Consider the following 22,624-nt stretch of genomic DNA (forward strand, 5'->3'; position numbering starts at 1 on the left):
GGGCCCAAGAGACAGGCAGAGCTCCAGAGTCTCAATGCGTGGATGAGACGATGGTGCAGGGAGGAGGGCTTTAGATTTGTTAGGAACTGGGCAACATTCTGGGGAAGGGGGAGCCTATTCCGAAAGGATGGGCTCCATCTTAACCAGAGTGGGACCAGGCTGCTGGCATCGGCGTTTAAGAAGGAGATAGAGCAGCTTTTAAACTAGAAATGGGGGGAAGGCCGACAGTCGCTCAAAAGAGCATGGTTCGGGATAAGGTATCTTTCAAAGATATCACCATAACAGGGAAGATAGAGTATCCTGATAGTGAGGTTGCAAAAGAGATTGTAGTAGATCGGGTATCTTTAAATAACAATAAAAATCAGACAAAAGATTGCCAATTAATACTGTCAAGTACCAAGCATGATGTACTTAGGAACAACAAACATAGTTTGAAATGTCTATATGCGAATGCCAGGAGCCTAAGAAATAAGATGGGGGAGTTGGAATATATTGCACTAAATGAAAAATTAGATATAATAGGCATCTCTGAGACCTGGTGGAAGGAGGATAACCAGTGGGACACTGTCATACCGGGGTACAAATTATATCGTAGTGATAGGGTGAATCGGATTGGTGGAGGGGTAGCATTGTATATTAACGAGAGCCTTGAATCAAATAGATTGAAAATTCTGCAGGAAACAAAACACTCCTTGGAATCACTGTGGATTGAAATTCCATGTGCAAAGGGGAAAAGGATAGTGATAGGAGTGTACTACCGTCCGCCTGGCCAGGACGAACAGACGGATGCGGAAATGTTAAAGGAAATCAGGGACGCAAACAAACTGGGCAACACAATAATAATGGGGGATTTCAATTACCCGCATATAGACTGGGTTAATGTAACATCTGTACACGCAAGGGACATAAGATTTCTTGATGAAATCAAGGACAGCTTCATGGAACAGCTAGTTCAGGAGCCGACAAGAGAAGGAAAAATACTAGACTTAGTCCTTAGTGGTGCTCATGATCTAGTGCAGGGGGTAACGATACGAGGGCCGCTTGATAACAGTGATCATAATATGATCGGTTTTGATATTGGCATTGAAGGAAGTGAAACTAGGAAATCAAGTACGCTAGCGTTTAACTATAGAAAAGGTGATTACGACAAAATGAGAAAAATGGTGAAAAAAAGACTGAAAGGAGCAGCTCGCAGAGTAAAAAACTTGCATCAGGCGTGGATGCTGTTTAAAAACACCATCCTGGAGGTTCAGGACAAATATATTCCACGTATTAGAAAAAAGGGAAAAAAGACTAAACGTCAGCCGGCGTGGCTAAACAGTAAGATAAAGGAAATCATTAGAGCCAAAAAACAATCCTTCAGAAAGTGGAGAAGAGAACCAACTGAAAGTAACAGGATAGATCATAAGGAATGCCAAGCCAAATGCAAAGCGGAGATAAGGAGGGCAAAAAAGGACTTTGAGAAGAAATTAGCGTTGGAAGCAAAAATACATAGTAAAAATTTTTTTAGATACATTAAAAGCAGGAAACCGGCCAAAGAGTCGGTTGGGCCGCTGGACGAAAATGGTGTTAAAGGGGCGATCAAGGAGGACAAAGCCGTAGCGGAGAAATTAAATGAATTCTTTGCTTCGGTCTTCACCGAGGAGGATTTGGGAGGGACACCGGTGCCAGAAAGAATATTTGAAGCGGGGGAGTCGGAGAAACTAAACAAATTCTCTGTAACCTTGGAGGATGTAATGGGTCAGTTCAGCAAGCTGAAGAGTAGTAAATCACCGGGACCTGATGGTATTCATCCCAGAGTATTAATAGAACTAAAAAATGAACTTGCGGAGCTACTGTTAGAAATATGCAATCTGTCCCTAAAATCGAGTGTAGTACCGGAAGACTGGAGGGTAGCCAATGTTACTCCGATTTTTAAGAAGGGTTCCAGAGGAGATCCGGGAAATTATAGACCGGTGAGTCTGACGTCGGTGCCGGGCAAGATGGTGGAGGCTATTATTAAGAATAAAATTGCAGAGCATATACAAAAACATGGACTGATGAGACAAAGTCAGCACGGATTTAGTGAAGGGAAGTCTTGCCTCACCAATCTAATGCATTTTTTTTGAGGGGGTAAGCAAACATGTGGACAATGGGGAGCCGGTTGATATTGTATATCTGGATTTCAGAAGGCGTTTGACAAAGTGCCGCACGAAAGACTCCTGAAGAAATTGCAGAGTCATGGAATCGGAGGTAGGGTATTATTATGGATTAAGAACTGGTTGAAAGATAGGAAGCAGAGAGTAGGATTGCGTGGCCAGTATTCTCAGTGGAGGGTAGTTAGTGGGGTCCCGCAGGGGTCTGTGCTGGGTCCGTTGCTTTTTAATGTATTTATAAATGACCTAGAGATGGGAATAACTAGTGAGGTAATTAAATTCGCCGATGACACAAAATTATTCAGGGTCGTCAAGTCGCAGGAGGAATGTGAACGATTACAGGAGGACCTTGCGAGACTGGGAGAATGGGCGTGCAAGTGGCAGATGAAGTTCAATGTTGACAAGTGCAAAGTGATGCATGTGGGTAAGAGGAACCCGAATTATAGCTACGTCTTGCAAGGTTCCGCGTTAGGAGTTACGGATCAAGAAAGGGATCTGGGTGTCGTCGTCGATGATACGCTGAAACCTTCTGCTCAGTGTGCTGCTGCGGCTAGGAAAGCGAATAGAATGTTGGGTGTTATTAGGAAGGGTATGGAGTCCAGGTGTGCGGATGTTATAATGCCGTTGTATCGCTCCATGGTGCGACCGCACCTGGAGTATTGTGTTCAGTACTGGTCTCCGTATCTCAAAAAAGATATAGTAGAATTGGAAAAGGTACAGCGAAGGGCGACGAAAATGATAGTGGGGATGGGACGACTTTCCTATGAAGAGAGGCTGAGAAGGCTAGGGCTTTTCAGCTTGGAGAAGAGACGGCTGAGGGGAGATATGATAGAAGTGTATAAAATAATGAGTGGAATGGATCGGGTGGATGTGAAGCGACTGTTCACGCTATCCAAAAATACTAGGACTAGAGGGCATGAGTTGAAGCTACAGTGTGGTAAATTTAAAACGAATCGGAGAAAATTTTTCTTCACCCAACGTGTAATTAGACTCTGGAATTCGTTGCCGGAGAACGTGGTACGGGCGGTTAGCTTGACGGAGTTTAAAAAGGGGTTAGATAGATTCCTAAAGGACAAGTCCATAGACCGCTATTAAATGGACTTGGAAAAATTCCGCATTTTTAGGTATAACTTGTCTGGAATGTTTTTACGTTTGGGGAGCGTGCCAGGTGCCCTTGACCTGGATTGGCCACTGTCGGTGACAGGATGCTGGGCTAGATGGACCTTTGGTCTTTCCCAGTATGGCACTACTTATGTACTTATGTACTTATGTTAAACCCTCCTAATTCTCAAAAATTGGCTAACAGGAAGATTAAGGGTGGCGAAGAGACGACGAGGGTTAGAGCTGAGAGAATTAGTCAATTGGGTATAATAGTCCTGTTTGGCAAGGAATAGGGAGGCCTGGAAAGAGGATAGCATGAATTTATAATGAATGAAATCGGTATGGGTGCGAGATTTCCTCCAAAGGTGTTCAGCCGATCGGGCGCAGGAGCGAAGGTATCGGATGCAAGGGGTCAGCCAGGGCTGGGGATTAGTACGCCTTGTGGGACGGGAGATGGATGGTGCAAGGGTGTCCAGGGCAGAGGAGAGAGTGGTATTGTAGGCGGAGACAGCCTTGTCGACAGACTCGGAGGACATGATGGAAGGGAGGAGATTAGAGATACTAGAGGATAATGTGGGAGGATCACCAGCCTGGAGATTCCTGGAAGTAGTGGTTAGTGTTGGGCAGGACTGAGGGGGAGGGTGATGAAGTGTGAAGGTGATCAAGTGATGGTCTGAGAGAGGAAGAGCTGAGGTGCAGAAATTGGAGGGTGAGCAGGTAGAGGAGAGGACGAGGTCAAGACAATGGCCAGTTTGGTGAGTAGGGGTGGTGGAGCTCAGTTGGAGGTTGAAGGAGGAGGTCAGAATGAGGAACTGAGAAGCGTAAGAGTCGGATGGGTCATCAGCGTGTATGTTAAAGTCTCCAAGAATGAGGGACGGGGATGAGGGTTCAAGAAAAACGGAGAGCCAGGCATCGAAGTCGGTAAGGAAGGAGGAGAGGGACTTGTCAGGGGGGCGGTAAATGACAGCAACTCTGAGTGGCAGTGGGTAGAATAGACGGATGGAGTGAACTTCAAAGGATGAGAAGCAGTGAGACTGCGGTAGGAGGAGGGGTTGAAAGCTGCAAGAGGGTGAAAGTAGTAACCCGATGCCTCCTCCGCGGCCAACTGGGCAGGGAGAGTGGGAAAAAAGATAACCTCCATGGCATAGGGCCGCAACTCAGGCAGAGTCGTCGGGGGTGAGCCAGGTTTCGGTTAGGGCTAGCAGTTGAAGGGAACGGGAGAGGAAGAGATCATGGGTGAAGGAAAGTTTGTTGCAGACCGAGCGGGCGTTCCACAGGGCACACGAGAAGGGGAGGGAAGAGTGGGGGAGGAGGGGAATAGGGATGAGATTGGAGACATCGCGGAATCGTTTGCATGGATAAGATGAGGACAGGTGTGGGGGACATGGGTTGGGATTGATGTCTCCCGCGGATAGCAGGAGAAGGAGCAAGAGAGTGCATAGGAGGGTGGGGGAGGTAGGGCGATGAAGGCGACGAATACGGGATGCGCTTAGGAGGAATGGGGAAGGGTTAATGGCAGGAATGAGGTGTTGAAGGTTGAGAGCTAGGAAGGAGGAGGAGGACAGGAGAGAAGGTGAGGTGATGGGGGACAGGGGTGGGTAGGGAGGAGTGGAGGAGTGGCCTAGTGGTTAGGGTGGTGGACTTTGGTCCTGGGGAACTGAGGAACTGAGTTCGATTCCCGGCACAGGCAGCTCCTTGTGACTCTGGGCAAGTCACTTAACCCTCCATTGCCCGCCGCATTGAGCCTGCCATGAGTGGGAAAGCGCGGGATACAAATATAACAAAAATAAAAATAAAAAATTGCAGTAGTGAGCAGGACAGGAGAGGACATGGATGGGCAGTGAGTTCCTGCGGTAGGCAGCGGTAGGGGGAGGGGGACAAGTTTAGGAAGGGATAGGGCATGGAAGAGAATGTGAATATGGGCCATGAACAGACGGATTGGGACAAGCTAGAACGGACGGACTGGAACAAGCTGAGAACTCTTTGAGCTAGTTGTCCTGATACTTCGTCCAAGGGGAGTAGACAGAGTTGTTAGTAGTAGTCCTTATGGGGTGCTATGAGATGAAAGATACGCAGAATACAGTTCTAGGTGCAAATTACAGGCATTTAAAGCGGATTACAGTTCTAAATGCAGTATCAAGCTATGAGATGAATGATAGGCAGATTACAGTTTAGACATGCTACAAAGCCTGTAAAGCAATTTAAAGAGATTCGCATTTAAAGCAATTAAAGTAAGCTTTCAGTATGCTGCAGAGCAGAAGTTTAGGATATAGCAGTCTAATCAATGGACTTAGGTATCGCTCACGGAATGTATTTTATGTGTAGTTCCTTTGTTTAGTCGGGGAGAAGTTCAGCTTATCTCTCCGTGCGCTGGGATGGCCACGATTCGGTAGGGCCCGATCGTTAGATGCTGGTGGGTGGTCGAGTCGCCGTCACCAGTCGAGGGCAGGGGTTGGGTGCGCCGCGTGGTTCTCACAGATTGTGTGGAAATTATGTCGTGCAGCACCAGTTCTGTGCGCGATGGGAGTCAGGGCTTCGGCTGCTCTTCCAGCGATGACCCAACGGTAATTTACTATCTCGGTCTATTGCAGCATGCAATGGAGCGTCTCCAGCTACTAGCACTTAGTCGTTGCTCCTCTCGTCCTGATCGCATGCAGGGTGTCGAATCAACGGGTCGCGCTGTTCATCTGGGCTGTGTTGAGCCGTTCGCAGAGTTGATTCCCTGGAAGGATCGCTGGGCTTGTTGGGCTTTATTCAGTTGCTTTATTCGGAGAACTTCTGGAGAACTGGGAAGGAGATTACTTTAAAAAACTGGGAGGCTCTTGCCATGTGGACTGGGGGAGTGGTTATTGGCTGGTAGGGGTGGTTAACCTTACAAAGGGGAGGAGCGATAAGAGCTACTGCTAATGAAGAGGGAGTATAGAAATATAACTGATGGGTGGATGTCATTGGGGGAGGGGGGAGGATTTGGGCAAAATAAAAAGGGGTGTCGGTTTAAGGACAGGGTCTTTGGTTGCCCACGCCCCCACCAAGACCTTTGAGGATTGGAGGTATCTTGTCTGGCACTGCAACCAAGGGCTGATGCAAGAAAGGAGTCTTCGCTATAAGAACAGGGACTGAAAGGAGAGCTCTGGGAGAAGGAAAGGAAAGGAACCTTCCCGGGACTTGTTTGGAGTCAGAGGTGGGAGGGTGAACCTGCACCTTTGAGTAAAGTGTAGGGTTACCATATGGCTCCAGAAAAAGGACGACATATTGATCCAGTCCGTATTTTGCTTCCATTTTGAAAGCAATGGAAGTAAAACCCAGACTGGCTCAATTTGTCCTCCTTTTTCTGGAGCCATATGGTAACCCTAAGTGAGGTCTGGTTCTGAAGTGGCCTGGTGGCTGGAAAGCGCCTGGCAAGACACTTACTACTACTACTACTACTTATCGTTTCTATAGCGCTACAAGGCATACGCAGTGCTGTACACCAGACACAAATACAGTCCCTGCTCAAAGAGCTTACAATCTAGATAAGACAGTACACAGACAGAACAATCAATATATATAAATGGCGAGTATCGTACTCACTCGCAAATGCACAGTAGAGACCCTCTCTGCCCCGCCCCCGCGTCAATACGTGATGACGAGGGCGGAACAGAGAGGGTCTCTACTGCGCATTTGCGAGGGCACCGCCGTCGCTAACGCTCCCTCTACCCGGAGTCGCCACCACCACCCACCTTCCACCCGGTCGGGCCCTCGCTCCACTATTGAAACAGCAAGGGCACGCAGCACACAGCTCTGCTTAGCTGTCGTCGGCCTTCCTTCCTTCTTCTCTGCCTGTGTCCCGCCCTCGACGACGTTACGTCACACGAGGGTGGGACACAGGCAGAGAAGAAGGAAGGCCAAGGCTGCATGCCCTCGCTGTTTCAATAGCGGAGCGAGGGCCCGACCAAGTGGAAGGTGGGTGGCAACAGCTCCGGGGGGGGCGAACTCCGTGGGGGAGCGGCAGTGGCGAACTCGGCGGCGGGGTGGGGGGCCTTTCAACCCCCCCCCTTCCTATGCTAGCCTATTTTTACGGGCTGAACGGCTAGTTAGGGAGTAAAGAGGTGAGGATAAAGGACAGGGCAAGTGAGTTAGGAGTCAAAAGCAGTGGTAAAGAGGTGGGTTTTGAGTTTGGACTTGTGGGTTTTGAGTTTGGACTTGAAAATGGCCAAAGACGGGGCTAGACGTACAGGCTCAGGAAGTCTATTCCAGGCGTGAGGTGCAGTGAGATAAAAGGAACTTGATAAAAGGAGTCTTGAACTTACCTGATAAGACAGCAGACAAATTGCAGCCCCGGATTGTTCTGCCAGAGGGAATGGGTGATATGGGGAGAAAAGGATTAGGTAAACTGTTATAAATAGTTAAATAACGAGGATTCCTTCCTTAGCACATCAAATTTGTGCGCATATTTTCTCAAGGGATATATCAGAAGAGTTGGAATTGTCTCATTTGCTGTTATTGGACTTGTTTGACTGTTGCAAGTTGTTAGTAAACTTTATTTGAATTTAAAACCTTAACCAGAGTGTATTTTATGAACAGTGATACAAAGATAAAAGTGGTTTTAAAAATCCCACAGCCTACCAGGATTTGGCCAGGCCCTGGCCTGCGCCCAGCATCTGAAGTACAGTCTGTTTTGTGGACCCTGGTCCTGGGTCCCTGATGGGGTGGTAAACCATGGTTCCACAGGTAACTGATTCCTCTTTATTTCAAATGTTCTTGTTTTCTACCAACCCTCATGTCCCTCTAAAGGCAGGATCCAACCTGTGGCTCTTATTCCTGTCACTGTGAGCAGAGACAAACCGATCCATCTCATAAGTGAGCAACTGGCTCGCTTATTTCTCTTTTCTCTTGGTAACACAGCACTTTCTTGCTGACATCTGTACAAATTCTTGTAATACAGATTCTTGGACGAGTCTGGGATAGTGTGCACAGGATCAGCTCCTAGGCTCTCAGGTTCCACTAGATGGCAGCAGTCAAACAAGCGGTTCTCGAATTCCCTCCCTCCTGCTTTTCCCTGCTCTATGATGTGTCCCAGACTTCCCCTTTCGTTCCACTCCCTCCCCTCCCCCCCTTTTTTCTCTCTGGACTGGAAGGCAAAGCCGTGAGGAGAGAAGCTGAATGCCTGCACTGAGGAGCCAGCAAAGAGGGAGCCAGGGCAGGAGGATGGCTGCAGGGCTTTGTGCTCAGCAGGTAGGAGACTGGCAGGAGGTGGGCAGCAGGGGATGCAGTGCCAGGCGATGTCATGCAACCTCTGATACACACATGGTGCATGGAAAGTTCTTCTTCCTGGTTCCCCTCCCTTCACAGGGCTGCTGCTCCTCAGCCAGCAAAGAGGGAGCCAGGGCAGGAGAATGGCTCATGGGGTTTGTGCTCAGCAGGTAGGAGACTGGCAGGAGGTGGGCAGCAGGGGATGCAGTGCCAGGCAATGTCATGCAACCTCTGATACACACATGGTGCATGGAGCAAGCAGACGAAAAAGAAAGTTCTTCTTCCTGGTTCCCCTCCCTTCACAGGGGCTGGAAATGGTGCTGTGGAGAAGGGCAGGAGAATGGCTGCAGGGCTTTGTGCTCAGCAGGTAGGAGACTGGCAGGAGGTGGGCAGCAGGGGATGCAGTGCCGGGCAATGCCAGGCAGCCTCTGATACACAAGCAGAAGAAGAAATGAGCCTGGCACTGCTCAATCCGTTCCTGGGTCTCCAGAAAAGAAAGTTCTGCTCTTTATTCCCTGCAGCCCCTCAGCTTCCTACATAAGAATAGCCAATCCAGGTTACAAGTATCTGGCAGAAACCCAAATAGTAGCAGCATTCCATACTACCAAGTCCAGGGCAAGCAGTGGAGTTGAGGAGTAGCCTAGTGGTTAGTGCAGCAGACTTTGATCCTGGGGAACTGGGTTCAATTCCCACTGCAGCTCCTTGTGACCATGGGCAAGTCACTTAACCCTCCATTGCTCCAGCTACAAAATAAGTACCTGTATATATGTAAACTGCTTTGAATGTAGTTGCAAAATACCACAGAAAGGCAGTATATCAAGTTCCCCTTCCCCTTTCCCATGTCCATGTCTATCTCAAAAGCAGACTATGGACTTTTCCTCCAGGAACTTATCCAAAACTTTTTAAAATCCAGATATGCTAACTGTTGTTACCACATCCTCCGGCAACAAGTTCCAGAGCACAATTATTCGTTGAACAAAAAAAATACTTCCTCCTATGTGGCTTCCACAGAGTCACTGCACCCAAACAAACCCTCGTTTCAAGTCACCACATTGTCTCCCTGTTAGGGTGGCCAACTCAGCATACCCAAAAAAGGGGACAATCAAATCTTTAAAATGAGAAATAGTGCCATGGAAACAGAAGCATAGCCAGGTTGAAGGTGTGGGGGGACCGGAGAGCGGACTGGCGCCGGCGCGTGTTTAAAATGCAACAGATTGTGTAAAAAATAGGCATCGGCACCGGTGGAAGTCCGTTTGGGGGAGCAGCCATTCCCATGGCGCCCCCCAGTTTGTCTTGTGTTTCTATAGAGTATATAATTTGCTTATGCAAATATATTTACATTGATTCATCATTGCAAATTATTTATCAGACTCAGGTCCTTGTGTAAGCCATTGGGCCAGGCTGAACCTGATCAACGTGGTCCGTCCGTCCCCCCTGAGGTGATTCTTTCAAATACTGGGAAATGATAGTGCATTCTGATCAGGGGTCTCTGGCTGGAATACTGCATTTGGTTAAAAAAAAAGTGAGGCTTGAATTTATATCCCCTGATATTCAAAAGAATTTAACTGACCAGAATCGGCACCTGGCCGGTTAAATGCTTCAGAACCGGCTATTCAACAGGGGATAACCTGTTATCTCCCGCTGAATATTGTCACCGGCTAGCCAGTTATATCTGCCGATATAACCGGCTATCTGCCAGTTTTCAGCCCCACTTCAGCAGCTATGTTTGTCCACTTTGAACATAACTGGCTAAGTCAACTTAGCTGGTTATGTTCAAATTGGCCAAAAATAAACTGGATATTCAATGCTGGTCACCAGAAATGGCCTGAATATCGGTCCCTAAGTGTCCAGAGTGACCATCAATAAAGCAGCTGAAACACCTAGCTATGAATTCAATGGCTGAGACAACAGGAGATAAAGTGACTGGCCCAATGTCACAAGAAATGTCAGTGGTAGAAACCATTTGAATGCTGGCTTCACTTCTGCCTCTGCTACTCCAGGACTGGGACCCCTTTATCATACAGCTCTGCTATTGCACCTCATTCCTGCTATGCAACAGCCCCTGTTCTGCTTTTCCAGTAATGAGACCCTCACACACAGTGTGCTGCTAGTGCACCTTATTCCTGCCCTGCTGCCACCACTTTCTGCTAGTCCAATTCTAGATTTTCTTCTACACACAGAACTCTGCCAGTGTATCTTATTTTTGCCATGCCACTGTTACGTCTGGGAAAGTGAGCCCTTGTGCCCCGGCTGAGCATGGTGAAGATGGAGCAGCACGGCGCTCGGTCAGGCAGCCAGACACCCCCTACCTTCACCTGGGAAGCGACCGCCGTTCCCCGGGAGTTGAGCCCCCAGGTGCAGGCGGCCACCAGGACTTCTGGAACCGGCGGGGTGTACGGCCACCAACCAGACAGGCGGGGAAGCTGACACAGTCCAGGGACCAGGAAGATGGCAATACAGCAGAGTAGTCAGGAGTCAGTCCAAAGTCTGGGCAGGCAGCACACAGCAGAGTAGTCAGAAAACAATCCAAGGTCTGGGCAGGCAGCAACACAGCAGAGTAGTCAGAAAACAATCCAAGGGTCAAAACACAGGATCACAAGATAACCAGTAGTAGAACACAGGCGAGGACTACAACCTCTACAGCAAAAGAAGCTGAAGCAAGGAAGGACTGGAGGCAGGGCTTTAAATAGTATAGGAATTAGGTTCAAACATATGCAGCTGATCCAAGATGGCTGCCTCCATCAGAAGAGATGCCCTACGCCCAAATATGGGCTTCCTTCCTGAAGCTGCCCAACTCCAAGATGGCTGCCACAACCTGAGACACCCATCTCCAAGATGGCCGTCCTATCCTGGAGATACCACATCCAAGATGGCTGCCGCTTCCTCGAATGCCCATACCCTGCGCAAGCAGGCAGGCTGCACCTCTGGAGGAGTGGAACAGAGTGTAACAGCCACACTGTTTGCTATTCCAGTACAGAAACTGCCTCACAACACACAGTGCTGCCATTCTTCTCTCTCCTGACATGCAGCACCCTCTTTTATTCCAAAAGAGATTCCTCCCAACACAGAAATCCTTAAATGCTCCTCATTCTGCTGTGCAGCACCCTTTGCTTTTCCAGTAGGAACATCCCCCCCCCCCCCCCCCCCCCCCATGAGATCTACGGTACCACATTCCGCAGTGCAGCTTGCTCTATCAGGGTTGTGTCTACAAAGCCTTCTGATCACCTACTCGGGGAGAAAAGGCTGGTTGGTATTTCAAGCTTCTATGCGATAATCTTCCTAAATCAAAGCAGAACTGAGAAGTTACCAGCTCCAGAAAGGAGTCTTTGTGGCCAGTTCTTGTATCCCAAAAGCAAGGTGGTATTTGTAGTATGGAACCAGTAGCACTGATTTCAAGGATTACACCAGAACAGGGTTTGAAATCTAGGACTGGCCTAAAATCTCCCTCTTGGAACTGGGTTACTTGGAAACTCTGCTCAAATGTAGGCAAGATGTCATCTGAACCTTTTAAGTGACTGACGGGCACATGAATCCGGTAATCCTTTAACTGTATGCCTGTTCTTTAAAGGAAGCTAGGTGTTGACTTTCTTTTATCAAACACTAGCTTAAGAGGGTAAAGATGTGCTCAAGTGGATGCACATAATGCCAGCCCCATAGAGCTGGTACAAGTTGTGCACCTAAATTAGACTTACAAACCCTGGAGGAAACTGAGTCTAGGGCCACACATGGGGAAACGAAGCCAACTCTTCCATGATATAATATTAGGAAAATAAAGTCATTTGACCTAGTCTAATACATTCTGAGCTCCTCCACATGTCACCGAGTTTGTTTCTGGTTTGTGTTTCAGGTGCCAGTGACATTTGAGGATATCACTATCTACTTCTCTCAGGAGCAGTGGGAGTATTTGGATGAAGTCCAGAAGGAGCTTTACAAGGAAGTGATGAAGGAGAATTATGAGATCCTGATCTCACTAGGTAAGAACTGCATTCTCTGCATTTTTAGCAGACAGAGGGGCTGATTTCATAAAAGTAATTTGAGACATTTTCCCTTATCTCCTTTAGTCCAGAAACTTCCAAGTATGATCATGCCCTGCCTTTCTATTCTAGGACAGTAGTGTTAGACCCAGGATTGAGGAACCTTTAGACCATCCTGTGTCTTACCAGATTTCTTCCCTATAAATCAGTAGTTCCCAACATGCAAGTACGCTTACCCTAAGGGATATGTGAGATATTAGCAAGGGGTACCCTCAGTATGGGCCCTAAAGTGAATGACCGGGTTAGGAAATGGTTGAATGGAAGGTGACGTAGGGTAGTGGTAAATGGGACTCACTCTCAGGAAAGGGACGTTACTAGTGATGTGCCACAAGGTTCACTTCTTGGGCTGGTTCTTTTTACTAGTTTTGTAAGCGATATTGCTGAAGGGCTGTCTGGTCAGGGTTGCTGCTTTGTTGATTATATCAAAATCCGCAATAAGGTAGACACCTTTGATGGTGTGGATAGCTTGAGAAAGGACCTAGCGGAGATTGAAAATGGTCCGGAATGCGGCAGCTCAGATTTATTGGCCAGCAGGAAAAAGGAAGTGATGATGCCCCTGTATAACACTCTGCTGAGACCTCATTTAGAATATTGTGTACAATTCTGGAGACAGCACCTTAAAAAAGATGTAAACAGGATGGAGTTGGTCCAGAGGGTGGCTACTAAAATGGTTAGTGGTCTTTGTCATAAAGTGTGTGGGGACAGACTTAAAGATATCGATATGTATAATTGGAAGAAAGGTGGCGGGGGGAAGATACGATAGAGACGTTAAATACCTATGTGGTAAAAATGCACAGGAGATGAGTTGCTTTCAATTGAAAGGAAGCTCTGGAATGAGGGGGCATAGGATGAAGGTGAAAGGGGATAGACCCAAGTAACCTGAAAAAAATACTTCTTCATGGAATTTCTGGAATGGCCTCCTGGTGGAAGTGGTGGAGACAGAAAAGGTATCTGAATTCAAGAAAGCTTGTGACAAGTACATAGGATTTTTAGGGACGAGGAAGGGAGAGTAGATGGCATGGGTAGGCAGTCTGGATAGGCCGTCTTTATCTGCCTTCATTTTTCTAGGTTTCTATGTATGAGGCATCCAGTGCCCAACTGCTGCCTTCCCCTTTCTGCCATCCTCTGTTAACTCACCCACTTGCCTGCCGCCTCCCTGACTCCGTGGCTGCAAAGAAACCAGACGCAATGTCGGAGGGGCAGGACTGATACGAACTGCTAGCAGCATGCACAGAGCCGTGGCCCTAGGCATTTTTTCTCTTTCCTTGCTGCCATGGAGTTGGAGAGGCAGTGGGTAAGTGTGCCGGTGAGTGATTGGGAGGAGGAAAGAAAAAAGTTGGAGTGAAGCTGGATGTTGGTAGTGAGACACACACACACGGGAGATACCTCATGACTTGGGGGGGGGGAGAGGCACACACAAAGAGTGGGTGAATGATGGATGTGGAGACAGAAGAAATGTCAAATGCACAGGAGATTCTGGCAAAAGTGTTAAGAGAGAGGAATGCAGAAACCAGATACTGGGGCCAACATGATTAGAAAAATAAAAACTCCAGACAACAAAAGTAGAAAAAGCATTTGTATTTTCTATTTTGTGATTAGAATATGTCAGTTTTTGGAATGTACATCTGTCAGAGCTGGTTAGACATGTCCATTTCAAAATCTCTTCTGGTTGGAGCTCAGGGGTACTTGGTGGAAATTTGTTCGACTTAGGAGGTACTTGACTTGAAGAAGTTGGGAAAGCAAAGTTACTCACCTGTAGCTGATGTTCTCACAGCTGGGTGACATCATCTGACAGAGCCCAGTGTGGAAGCTGACTAGCAAGAATAACTTAGAACTTTCTAGCAGCATCCCACCATGCATGAGCTGGTGCCTTCCCACCCAATGTGTGAGTGTGGGTTCCTCAGTCATTTAAAAAAAAGCTAAGGACTACAATAGAGACTTGCACGGGAACGCGGGATTCCCGCGGGGACAGAAGCAGTTCTGCGGGGATCCCGTGGGGACGGAAGCAGTTCCTGTGGGGTTCCCGTGGAAGTGTATGCTGCACTTGCGCCAGCCTCTCACCTACCGAGTACCAAGTTCTTTGAGTGCTGTCTCCTCCTCCTCCTTGCTTTAACAGCATAGATGTGGAAAGCCTCCATTAAGGAGGTGGTAGAGATACAAATGGTGACGAAATTCAAAAAGGCATGGGATGAACACAGAGGATCTCTATTTAGAAAATGGAAGTTAAAAAAACCTAACTTAAATGGCTGCATGTGTGTGGATGTGTCATGTGACACATGGTGACTCTGGCTGTGATGAACTAGAGCCGATACCGGGAGACCTGTACGGTCTGTGTCTCATATATGGCAATCTGGTTTTGGATGGGCTGGAAAGGGTTTAGACAGCTACTTTAGTGGCTGGAACATGAGGACAGTGCTGGACAGACTTTTACGGTCTGTGTCCCGCAAATGAGAAGATGAATAGGCTGGAGTGCGCTTTGAGGGCAACTCAAGCAGTTGGAACATAAGGATAGGTCCAGGCGGACTTCTATGGTCTATGTCCCAGAAACGCCACAGAAAGACCATAATCAAGTATATAATATCACAGTCATTGTTGATTTAATCATGAATGGATAATGATTGTGACTATTGGGCAGACTGGATGGACCGATCCGGTTTTTATCTGCTGTCATTTACTATTACTATTAATCCTCTCTGCTTCCGGGCTGATGCGCAGACCTCAGCTCTGACATAAGCATGAGCATCAGATGTTACCTGACCTACTGGCGCGTGCATGTGGTGATCTCTTAGCACACAGTGCCAGTGAATCAGAGAAGCCTTATATGTGCGCACCAGACTGTTCCAGCTTCCATTCCTTCCTTGCCTGCAGTGCTGCGGCTCAAACCCAGAGACTGAGAGAACTGACAGGAATTTTTTTTAATGTACCATTAAATTATTGTGGGTGAGGACAGGTTAAATTCTTGCGGGGATGGACGGGTAAGATTCCCCGTGGGGATGGGCGGGGACGGGTTAGATTCCCTAAGGGGACGGGTTGGATTCCAGTGGGGACGGGTTGAATTTCTGTTCCCGGGCAACTCTCTAGACTACAACTCCAAGGGGAGGTGGGAGGGAATGTGAGAATACTTGGCCTGCTGTCCTCGAAGAACATCTGCTACAGGTGAGTGTAACTTTGCTTTCACTGAGGACAAGCAGGCCATTGTATTCTCACAGCTGGGAATCCCTAGCTACCAGTCTCACTTAAAACGATGCTAGGATAGTAGGGACTAGAAACGTTGAGGCCTCAAAATCAATTAACCTGAAACTATTTACATACTAGTTGTGAAGGTGCAGCCTAGAACTAAAGAAAGCTGGGCTTAAGGGGGTGGAGTTGGATTCTAGATACAAACTGTCATACCGGGGTACAAATTATATCGTAGTGATAGGGTGAATCGGATTGGTGGAGGGGTAGCATTGTATATTAACGAGAGCCTTGAATCAAATAGATTGAAAATTCTGCAGGAAACAAAACACTCCTTGGAATCACTGTGGATTGAAATTCCATGTGCAAAGGGGAAAAGGATAGTGATAGGAGTGTACTACCGTCCGCCTGGCCAGGACGAACAGACGGATGCGGAAATGTTAAAGGAAATCAGGGACGCAAACAAACTGGGCAACACAATAATAATGGGGGATTTCAATTACCCGCATATAGACTGGGTTAATGTAACATCTGTACACAAAAGGGACATAAGATTTCTTGATGAAATCAAGGACAGCTTCATGGAACAGCTAGTTCAGGAGCCGACAAGAGAAGGAAAAATACTAGACTTAGTCCTTAGTGGTGCTCATGATCTAGTGCAGGGGGTAACGGTACGAGGGCCGCTTGATAACAGTGATCATAATATGATCGGTTTTGATATTGGCATTGAAGGAAGTGAAACTAGGAAATCAAGTACGCTAGCGTTTAACTATAGAAAAGGTGATTACGACAAAATGAGAAAAATGGTGAAAAAAAGACTGAAAGGAGCAGCTCGCAGAGTAAAAAACTTGCGTCAGGCGTGGATGCTGTTTAAAAACACCATCCTGGAGGTTCAGGACAAATATATTCCACGTATTAGAAAAAAGGGAAAAAAAGACTAAACGTCAGCCGGCGTGGCTAAACAGTAAGATAAAGGAAGTCATTAGAGCCAAAAAACAATCCTTCAGAAAGTGGAGAAGAGAACCAACTGAAAGTAACAGGATAGATCATAAGGAATGCCAAGCCAAATGCAAAGCGGAGATAAGGAGGGCAAAAAAGGACTTTGAGAAGAAATTAGCGTTGGAAGCAAAAATACATAGTAAAAATTTTTTTAGATACATTAAAAGCAGGAAACCGGCCAAAGAGTCGGTTGGGCCGCTGGACGAAAATGGTGTTAAAGGGGCGATCAGGGAGGACAAAGCCGTAGCGGAGAAATTAAATGAATTCTTTGCTTCGGTCTTCACCGAGGAGGATTTGGGGGGGACACCGGTGCCGGAAAGAATATTTGAAGCGGGGGAGTCGGAGAAACTAAACGAATTCTCTGTAACCTTGGAGGATGTAATGGGTCAGTTCAGCAAGCTGAAGAGTAGTAAATCACCGGGACCTGATGGTATTCATCCCAGAGTATTAATAGAACTAAAAAATGAACTTGCGGAGCTACTGTTAGAAATATGCAATCTGTCCCTAAAATCGAGTGTAGTACCGGAAGACTGGAGGGTAGCCAATGTTACTACCCGATTTTTAAGAAGGGTTCCAGAGGAGATCCGGGAAATTATAGACCGGTGAGTCTGACGTCGGTGCCGGGCAAGATGGTGGAGGCTATTATTAAGAATAAAATTGCAGAGCATATACAAAAACATGGACTGATGAGACAAAGTCAGCACGGATTTAGTGAAGGGAAGTCTTGCCTCACCAATCTAATGCATTTTTTTGAGGGGGTAAGCAAACATGTGGACAATGGGGAGCCGGTTGATATTGTATATCTGGATTTTCAGAAGGCGTTTGACAAAGTGCCGCACGAAAGACTCCTGAAGAAATTGCAGAGTCATGGAATCGGAGGTAGGGTATTATTATGGATTAAGAACTGGTTGAAAGATAGGAAGCAGAGAGTAGGATTGCGTGGCCAGTATTCTCAGTGGAGGAGGGTAGTTAGTGGGGTCCCGCAGGGGTCTGTGCTGGGTCCGTTGCTTTTTAATGTATTTATAAATGACCTAGAGATGAGAATAACTAGTGAGGTAATTAAATTCGCCGATGACACAAAATTATTCAGGGTCGTCAAGTCGCAGGAGGAATGTGAACGATTACAGGAGGACCTTGCGAGACTGGGAGAATGGGCGTGCAAGTGGCAGATGAAGTTCAATGTTGACAAGTGCAAAGTGATGCATGTGGGTAAGAGGAACCCGAATTATAGCTACGTCTTGCAAGGTTCCGCGTTAGGAGTTACGGATCAAGAAAGGGATCTGGGTGTCGTCGTCGATGATACGCTGAAACCTTCTGCTCAGTGTGCTGCTGCGGCTAGGAAAGCGAATAGAATGTTGGGTGTTATTAGGAAGGGTATGGAGTCCAGGTGTGCGGATGTTATAATGCCGTTGTATCGCTCCATGGTGCGACCGCACCTGGAGTATTGTGTTCAGTACTGGTCTCCGTATCTCAAAAAAGATATAGTAGAATTGGAAAAGGTACAGCGAAGGGTGACGAAAATGATAGTGGGGATGGGACGACTTTCCTATGAAGAGAGGCTGAGAAGGCTAGGGCTTTTTAGCTTGGAGAAGAGACGGCTGAGGGGAGATATGATAGAAGTGTATAAAATAATGAGTGGAATGGATCGGGTGGATGTGAAGCGACTGTTCACGCTATCCAAAAATACTAGGACTAGAGGGCATGAGTTGAAGCTACAGTGTGGTAAATTTAAAACGAATCGGAGAAAATTTTTCTTCACCCAACGTGTAATTAGACTCTGGAATTCGTTGCCGGAGAACGTGGTACGGGCGGTTAGCTTGACGGAGTTTAAAAAGGGGTTAGATAGATTCCTAAAGGACAAGTCCATAGACCGCTATTAAATGGACTTGGAAAAATTCCGCATTTTTAGGTATAACTTGTCTGGAATGTTTTTACGTTTGGGGAGCGTGCCAGGTGCCCTTGACCTGGATTGGCCACTGTCGGTGACAGGATGCTGGGCTAGATGGACCTTTGGTCTTTCCCAGTATGGCACTACTTATGTACTTATGTACTTCAGGACTGCCTGCCCAAACTGGCTGCCACTTTAGGTATCCTGCTCAAGGCAGTAATGAGACGTGAATGTGTGGACAGAAGACCATGTCGTGCCTTTGCAAATCTGTTCTATGGAGGCTGACCTCAAGTTGGCTACCGACATAGTCATGGCTCTGACATTATGAGCCTTGATAAGTAAAGGATATTCAATCTGCTAGCCAATTGGAAATTGTGCATTTTTTCGATGGCTACCCCTATCCGATTTGCATGAAAAGAAAAAAAGCTGGATGGACTGTCTATGGGCTTTAGTCTGCTCCAGATGGAAGGCTAAGGCTCGCTTGAAGTCTAAGAACTAGCGGACATGAATTTATTTATTTATTTATTGCATTTGTATCCCACATTTTCCCACCTCTTTGCAGGCTCAATGTGGCTTACAATACATCATGAATGGTGGAAATATATAAGAGAGTATACATTTAGTATTACATAAGGATATTGGGTAATATGATAATGATGAAACATGATAGTAGTGTAGCAAGCAAATATTATAAGACAATTCTGGATATATGTGTAGGAGTTCACATTTGTTGATCTTTGTGGTATGCCTTCTTGAAGAGGTGGGTCTTCAGTAGTTTGCGGAAGTTAGTTAATTCATAGATCATTTTCAGGCTACGCGGCAGTGCGTTCCAGAATTGTGTGCTCAAGTAGGAAAAGGTTGACGCATGCGTTAGTTTGTATTTTAGACCTTTACAGTTGGGGAAATGAAGATTGAGGAATGTGCGGGATGATTTTTTAGCATTCCTGGGTGGTAAGTCTATCAGGTCTGATATGTAGGCTGGGGCATCTCCGTGAATGATTTTGTGAACTAGGGTACATATTTTGAACGTGACGCGTTCTTTAAGTGGGATCCAGTGTAGCTTTTCTCGTAGGGGTTTAGCACTTTCATATTTAGTTTTTCTGAATATGAGTCTAGCTGCAGTGTTCTGAGCTGTCTGAAGTTTCTTGAATTGAAGTTGAAGGGGGGCAGACTCAGGAGTAATATCAGGAAGTATTTTTTCACGGAAAGGGGGGTGAATACGTGGAATGCCCTCCCACGGGAGGTGGTGGAGATGAAAACAGTAATGGAATTCAAACATGTATGGGATAAACACAAAGGAATCCTGTTTAGAAGGAATGGATCCACTGAATCTTAGCGGAGATTGGGTGGCAACACCAGTAATTGGGAAGCAAAACCAGTGCTGGGCAGACGTCTACAATCTACACCCTGATCGTGACTGAATAGATATGGATGGACTGGAGTGTAAATTTTAAGGGACTTTAGACGTTAGCTTCAGAACTTTTAGTTCAAGAAGAGTGCTGGGCAGACTTCTATGGTCTGTGCCCTGAGAATGGCAAGGACAAATCAAACTCGGGTATACATAGAAAGTATTACATACCATGTAAAATGAGTTTATCTTGTTGGGCAGTCTGGATGGACCATACAGGTCTTTATCTGCCATCATATACTATGTTGGACGATTGACTAATTAAGATGAAATGATTGGTATAGGGATTGGGTGACACATGGTTTAAAATATAAAATATTGTTAATAATCAATGCTATGTTAGACACACGGGGACTTAAATGTACAAAGAGGGAGGGGGGAGTTGAAGTTATAATAAGGTTTGAGCTGGATGTAAGTTGAATAGTTAGGGAGGGTTATAATGGGGAATAAGAAAAAGTTTGATGTTTATATGTGAAGTACATCAGCAAATGTGAGTGTTTCTTTGCTCTAACTGTATGCTGACTGAGTCCACATGTACCTTACCTTGTCATCAATAAAAAAAAGTTTAAATATAAGATGAAACTCTGACACGAACTTAGGATGTGTTCGGAGAAGTACTCTATTGTGGTGAAACCCAGACTGGCTCAATCTGTCCTCCTTTTTCTGGAGCCATATGGTAACCCTACCATTGTTGGCATCTTCTGAAGAGGTGAAGTTTGGAATGGTAGTCCCACAGTCAAATTCATTTGAATTGTCCACCAGAGATGGGCATGCGTCAACTCTGGAGGAATGTGGATGACATCCGCTAGATTTCCAGCCTTCTGAGGCCACTGGGCAGCAAGGGTCCTCTGGGCCTCTCTCAAATGGAGACTTGCCAAGGGAGTGAAATGCACTGTTGAGGCCATGTGGCCCATCAAGCCCTTCGGACTTGCAAGGCGAGTGCTGATAAGGTCGCTTCTCTCGTTTGTGGAAGAAAATCCTGAGCTTGCAATGTATCGAGCAGGGCTGTACTCCAGTGCTGAACCGAGAGAAAGTGGGACTTGGGGTAGTTTATGACGAACCCTAGGAGCTCCAACGCCCAAATAGTTAGGCACATTGACTCTGTCGTCCCCTCCTGCAATGTGCTCTTGACCAGTCAATCGTCCAGATAGGGAAACACATATACTCCCAGCTTGAGCAAATAGGATGCAACTACTGCTAGACACTTGGTGAATACCCTGGGAGCTGACGTGAGGCCAAATGGCAGAATGAAGTACTGGTAGTGGTGTTCCATATCCGGAATTTGAGATAACTTCCTGTGGCTGGGAAGTATTGAAATGTGGGTATAGGCATCCTTTAAGTCCAGAGGATATAGCCAATTGTTTTCCTGAATCATGGGAAGAAGGGTGCCCAGGGAAATCATCCTGAACATTTCTTTGACCAGGAATTCATTCAGGGCCCTTAGGTCTAGGATGGGATGAAATTTCCCCCCCCCCCCCCCCCCCCCCCCGGGTGGGCACAAGGGAGTACTTGGAGTACAATCCCTTCCCTTCTTCCCCTAATGGTACAGGTTTGACCGCATTGGCCTGTAGAAGGGCAAAGATTTCCTCTACAAGTACCTGCTTGTGCCGAGAGCTGATGTACAGTGCTCTCGGTGGACAATTTGGTGATCTTTGACACCAATTCAGTACATAACTGAGACAGACTATTTGAAGAGCTCACCGGCCAGAGGTTACAAGGGGTAAAACTTCTGACACCCCCCCCCCCCCAGTAAGCTATCTGGGAAGGTTACTTTGAGTGCAGTTATGCTGTCCCGGAGCCAATCAAAAGCTTGTCCCTTGCTTTGACTGGAGAGCCAGCTGGGGCTTCTGAGGGCAGGACTGGCAAGGCCAAGAACGTTGGGACTGGGGGTTCTGAGCAAAGCAAAATGTCATCGGAAACCTGTGCCTTTGAGAGTAGTAGCGTTGCTGCCTAGGCCCATCTCCATGAGGAAGAGGTTGCAGTTTGAGGATGCCGAGACAGGGTTTGGATGTTATCAGTATGTTTCTTTATGAGGCCACCTTGGCAAGGAACGTCAGCCAATCTCTTTTGAACCACTGGTTCTAGGTCAGAGAAACGCAGCCATGAGATGAGAGTCTGTGCATCCCTACACCCATGGCCGAGAGTCTGGAAGCTATGTCAGAAGAGTCATAGGTGCCCTGGCCAGCTACTTACTGGCCAACTGGCAAAGCTCTGAGGCCTGCTCCTATGGGAGAGAATCCGCAATACTTAGTGTACTGTGGACAAATGACTGCAAATAAAGGCTCATGTAGAGCAAATAGAACTGGAAGCCTGAAAAGCTTTCCTCCCAAAAGAGTCTAGTGTCCAAGCCTCTCTACTTGGGACTCATTTGAGGGAGGATTCAACCACCAGAGAATGGTGTGGCAGTTGAGCCTTCTGGATACGATAATGTGAATCCACTTTCTTAGGTGCAACCTGAACTGAGAGGGGAGATTCCCAGTTCTTTGTCAGTGCATCTTTAAGGATAAGAATATAAGCTTTGCCATACTGGGACAGACCGAAGGTCCATCAAGCCCAGTATCGTGTTACCAACAGTGGCCAATCCAGGTCACAAGTACTTGGCAAAATCCCAAAACATTTTATGCTGCTTATCATAGAAATAAGCAGTGGA

General features: G+C 46.8%; 1 protein-coding gene across 1 annotated transcript in view; it reads left to right on the forward strand.

Annotated features, from left to right (window-relative positions):
* The window catches only part of LOC115459358 (zinc finger protein 585B-like), a 72,590-nt gene that overhangs the window by 23,010 nt on the left and 26,956 nt on the right, over positions 1-22,624 (forward strand). The window contains exon 3 of the mRNA XM_030189195.1: positions 12,316-12,442. Within this exon, the coding sequence (XP_030045055.1) occupies positions 12,316-12,442 (127 nt within the window). The remainder of the gene's footprint in view (positions 1-12,315; positions 12,443-22,624) is intronic.

The sequence above is a fragment of the Microcaecilia unicolor genome, unplaced genomic scaffold, assembly GCF_901765095.1.
Source record: "Microcaecilia unicolor unplaced genomic scaffold, aMicUni1.1, whole genome shotgun sequence".
Classification (NCBI taxonomy): domain Eukaryota; kingdom Metazoa; phylum Chordata; class Amphibia; order Gymnophiona; family Siphonopidae; genus Microcaecilia; species Microcaecilia unicolor.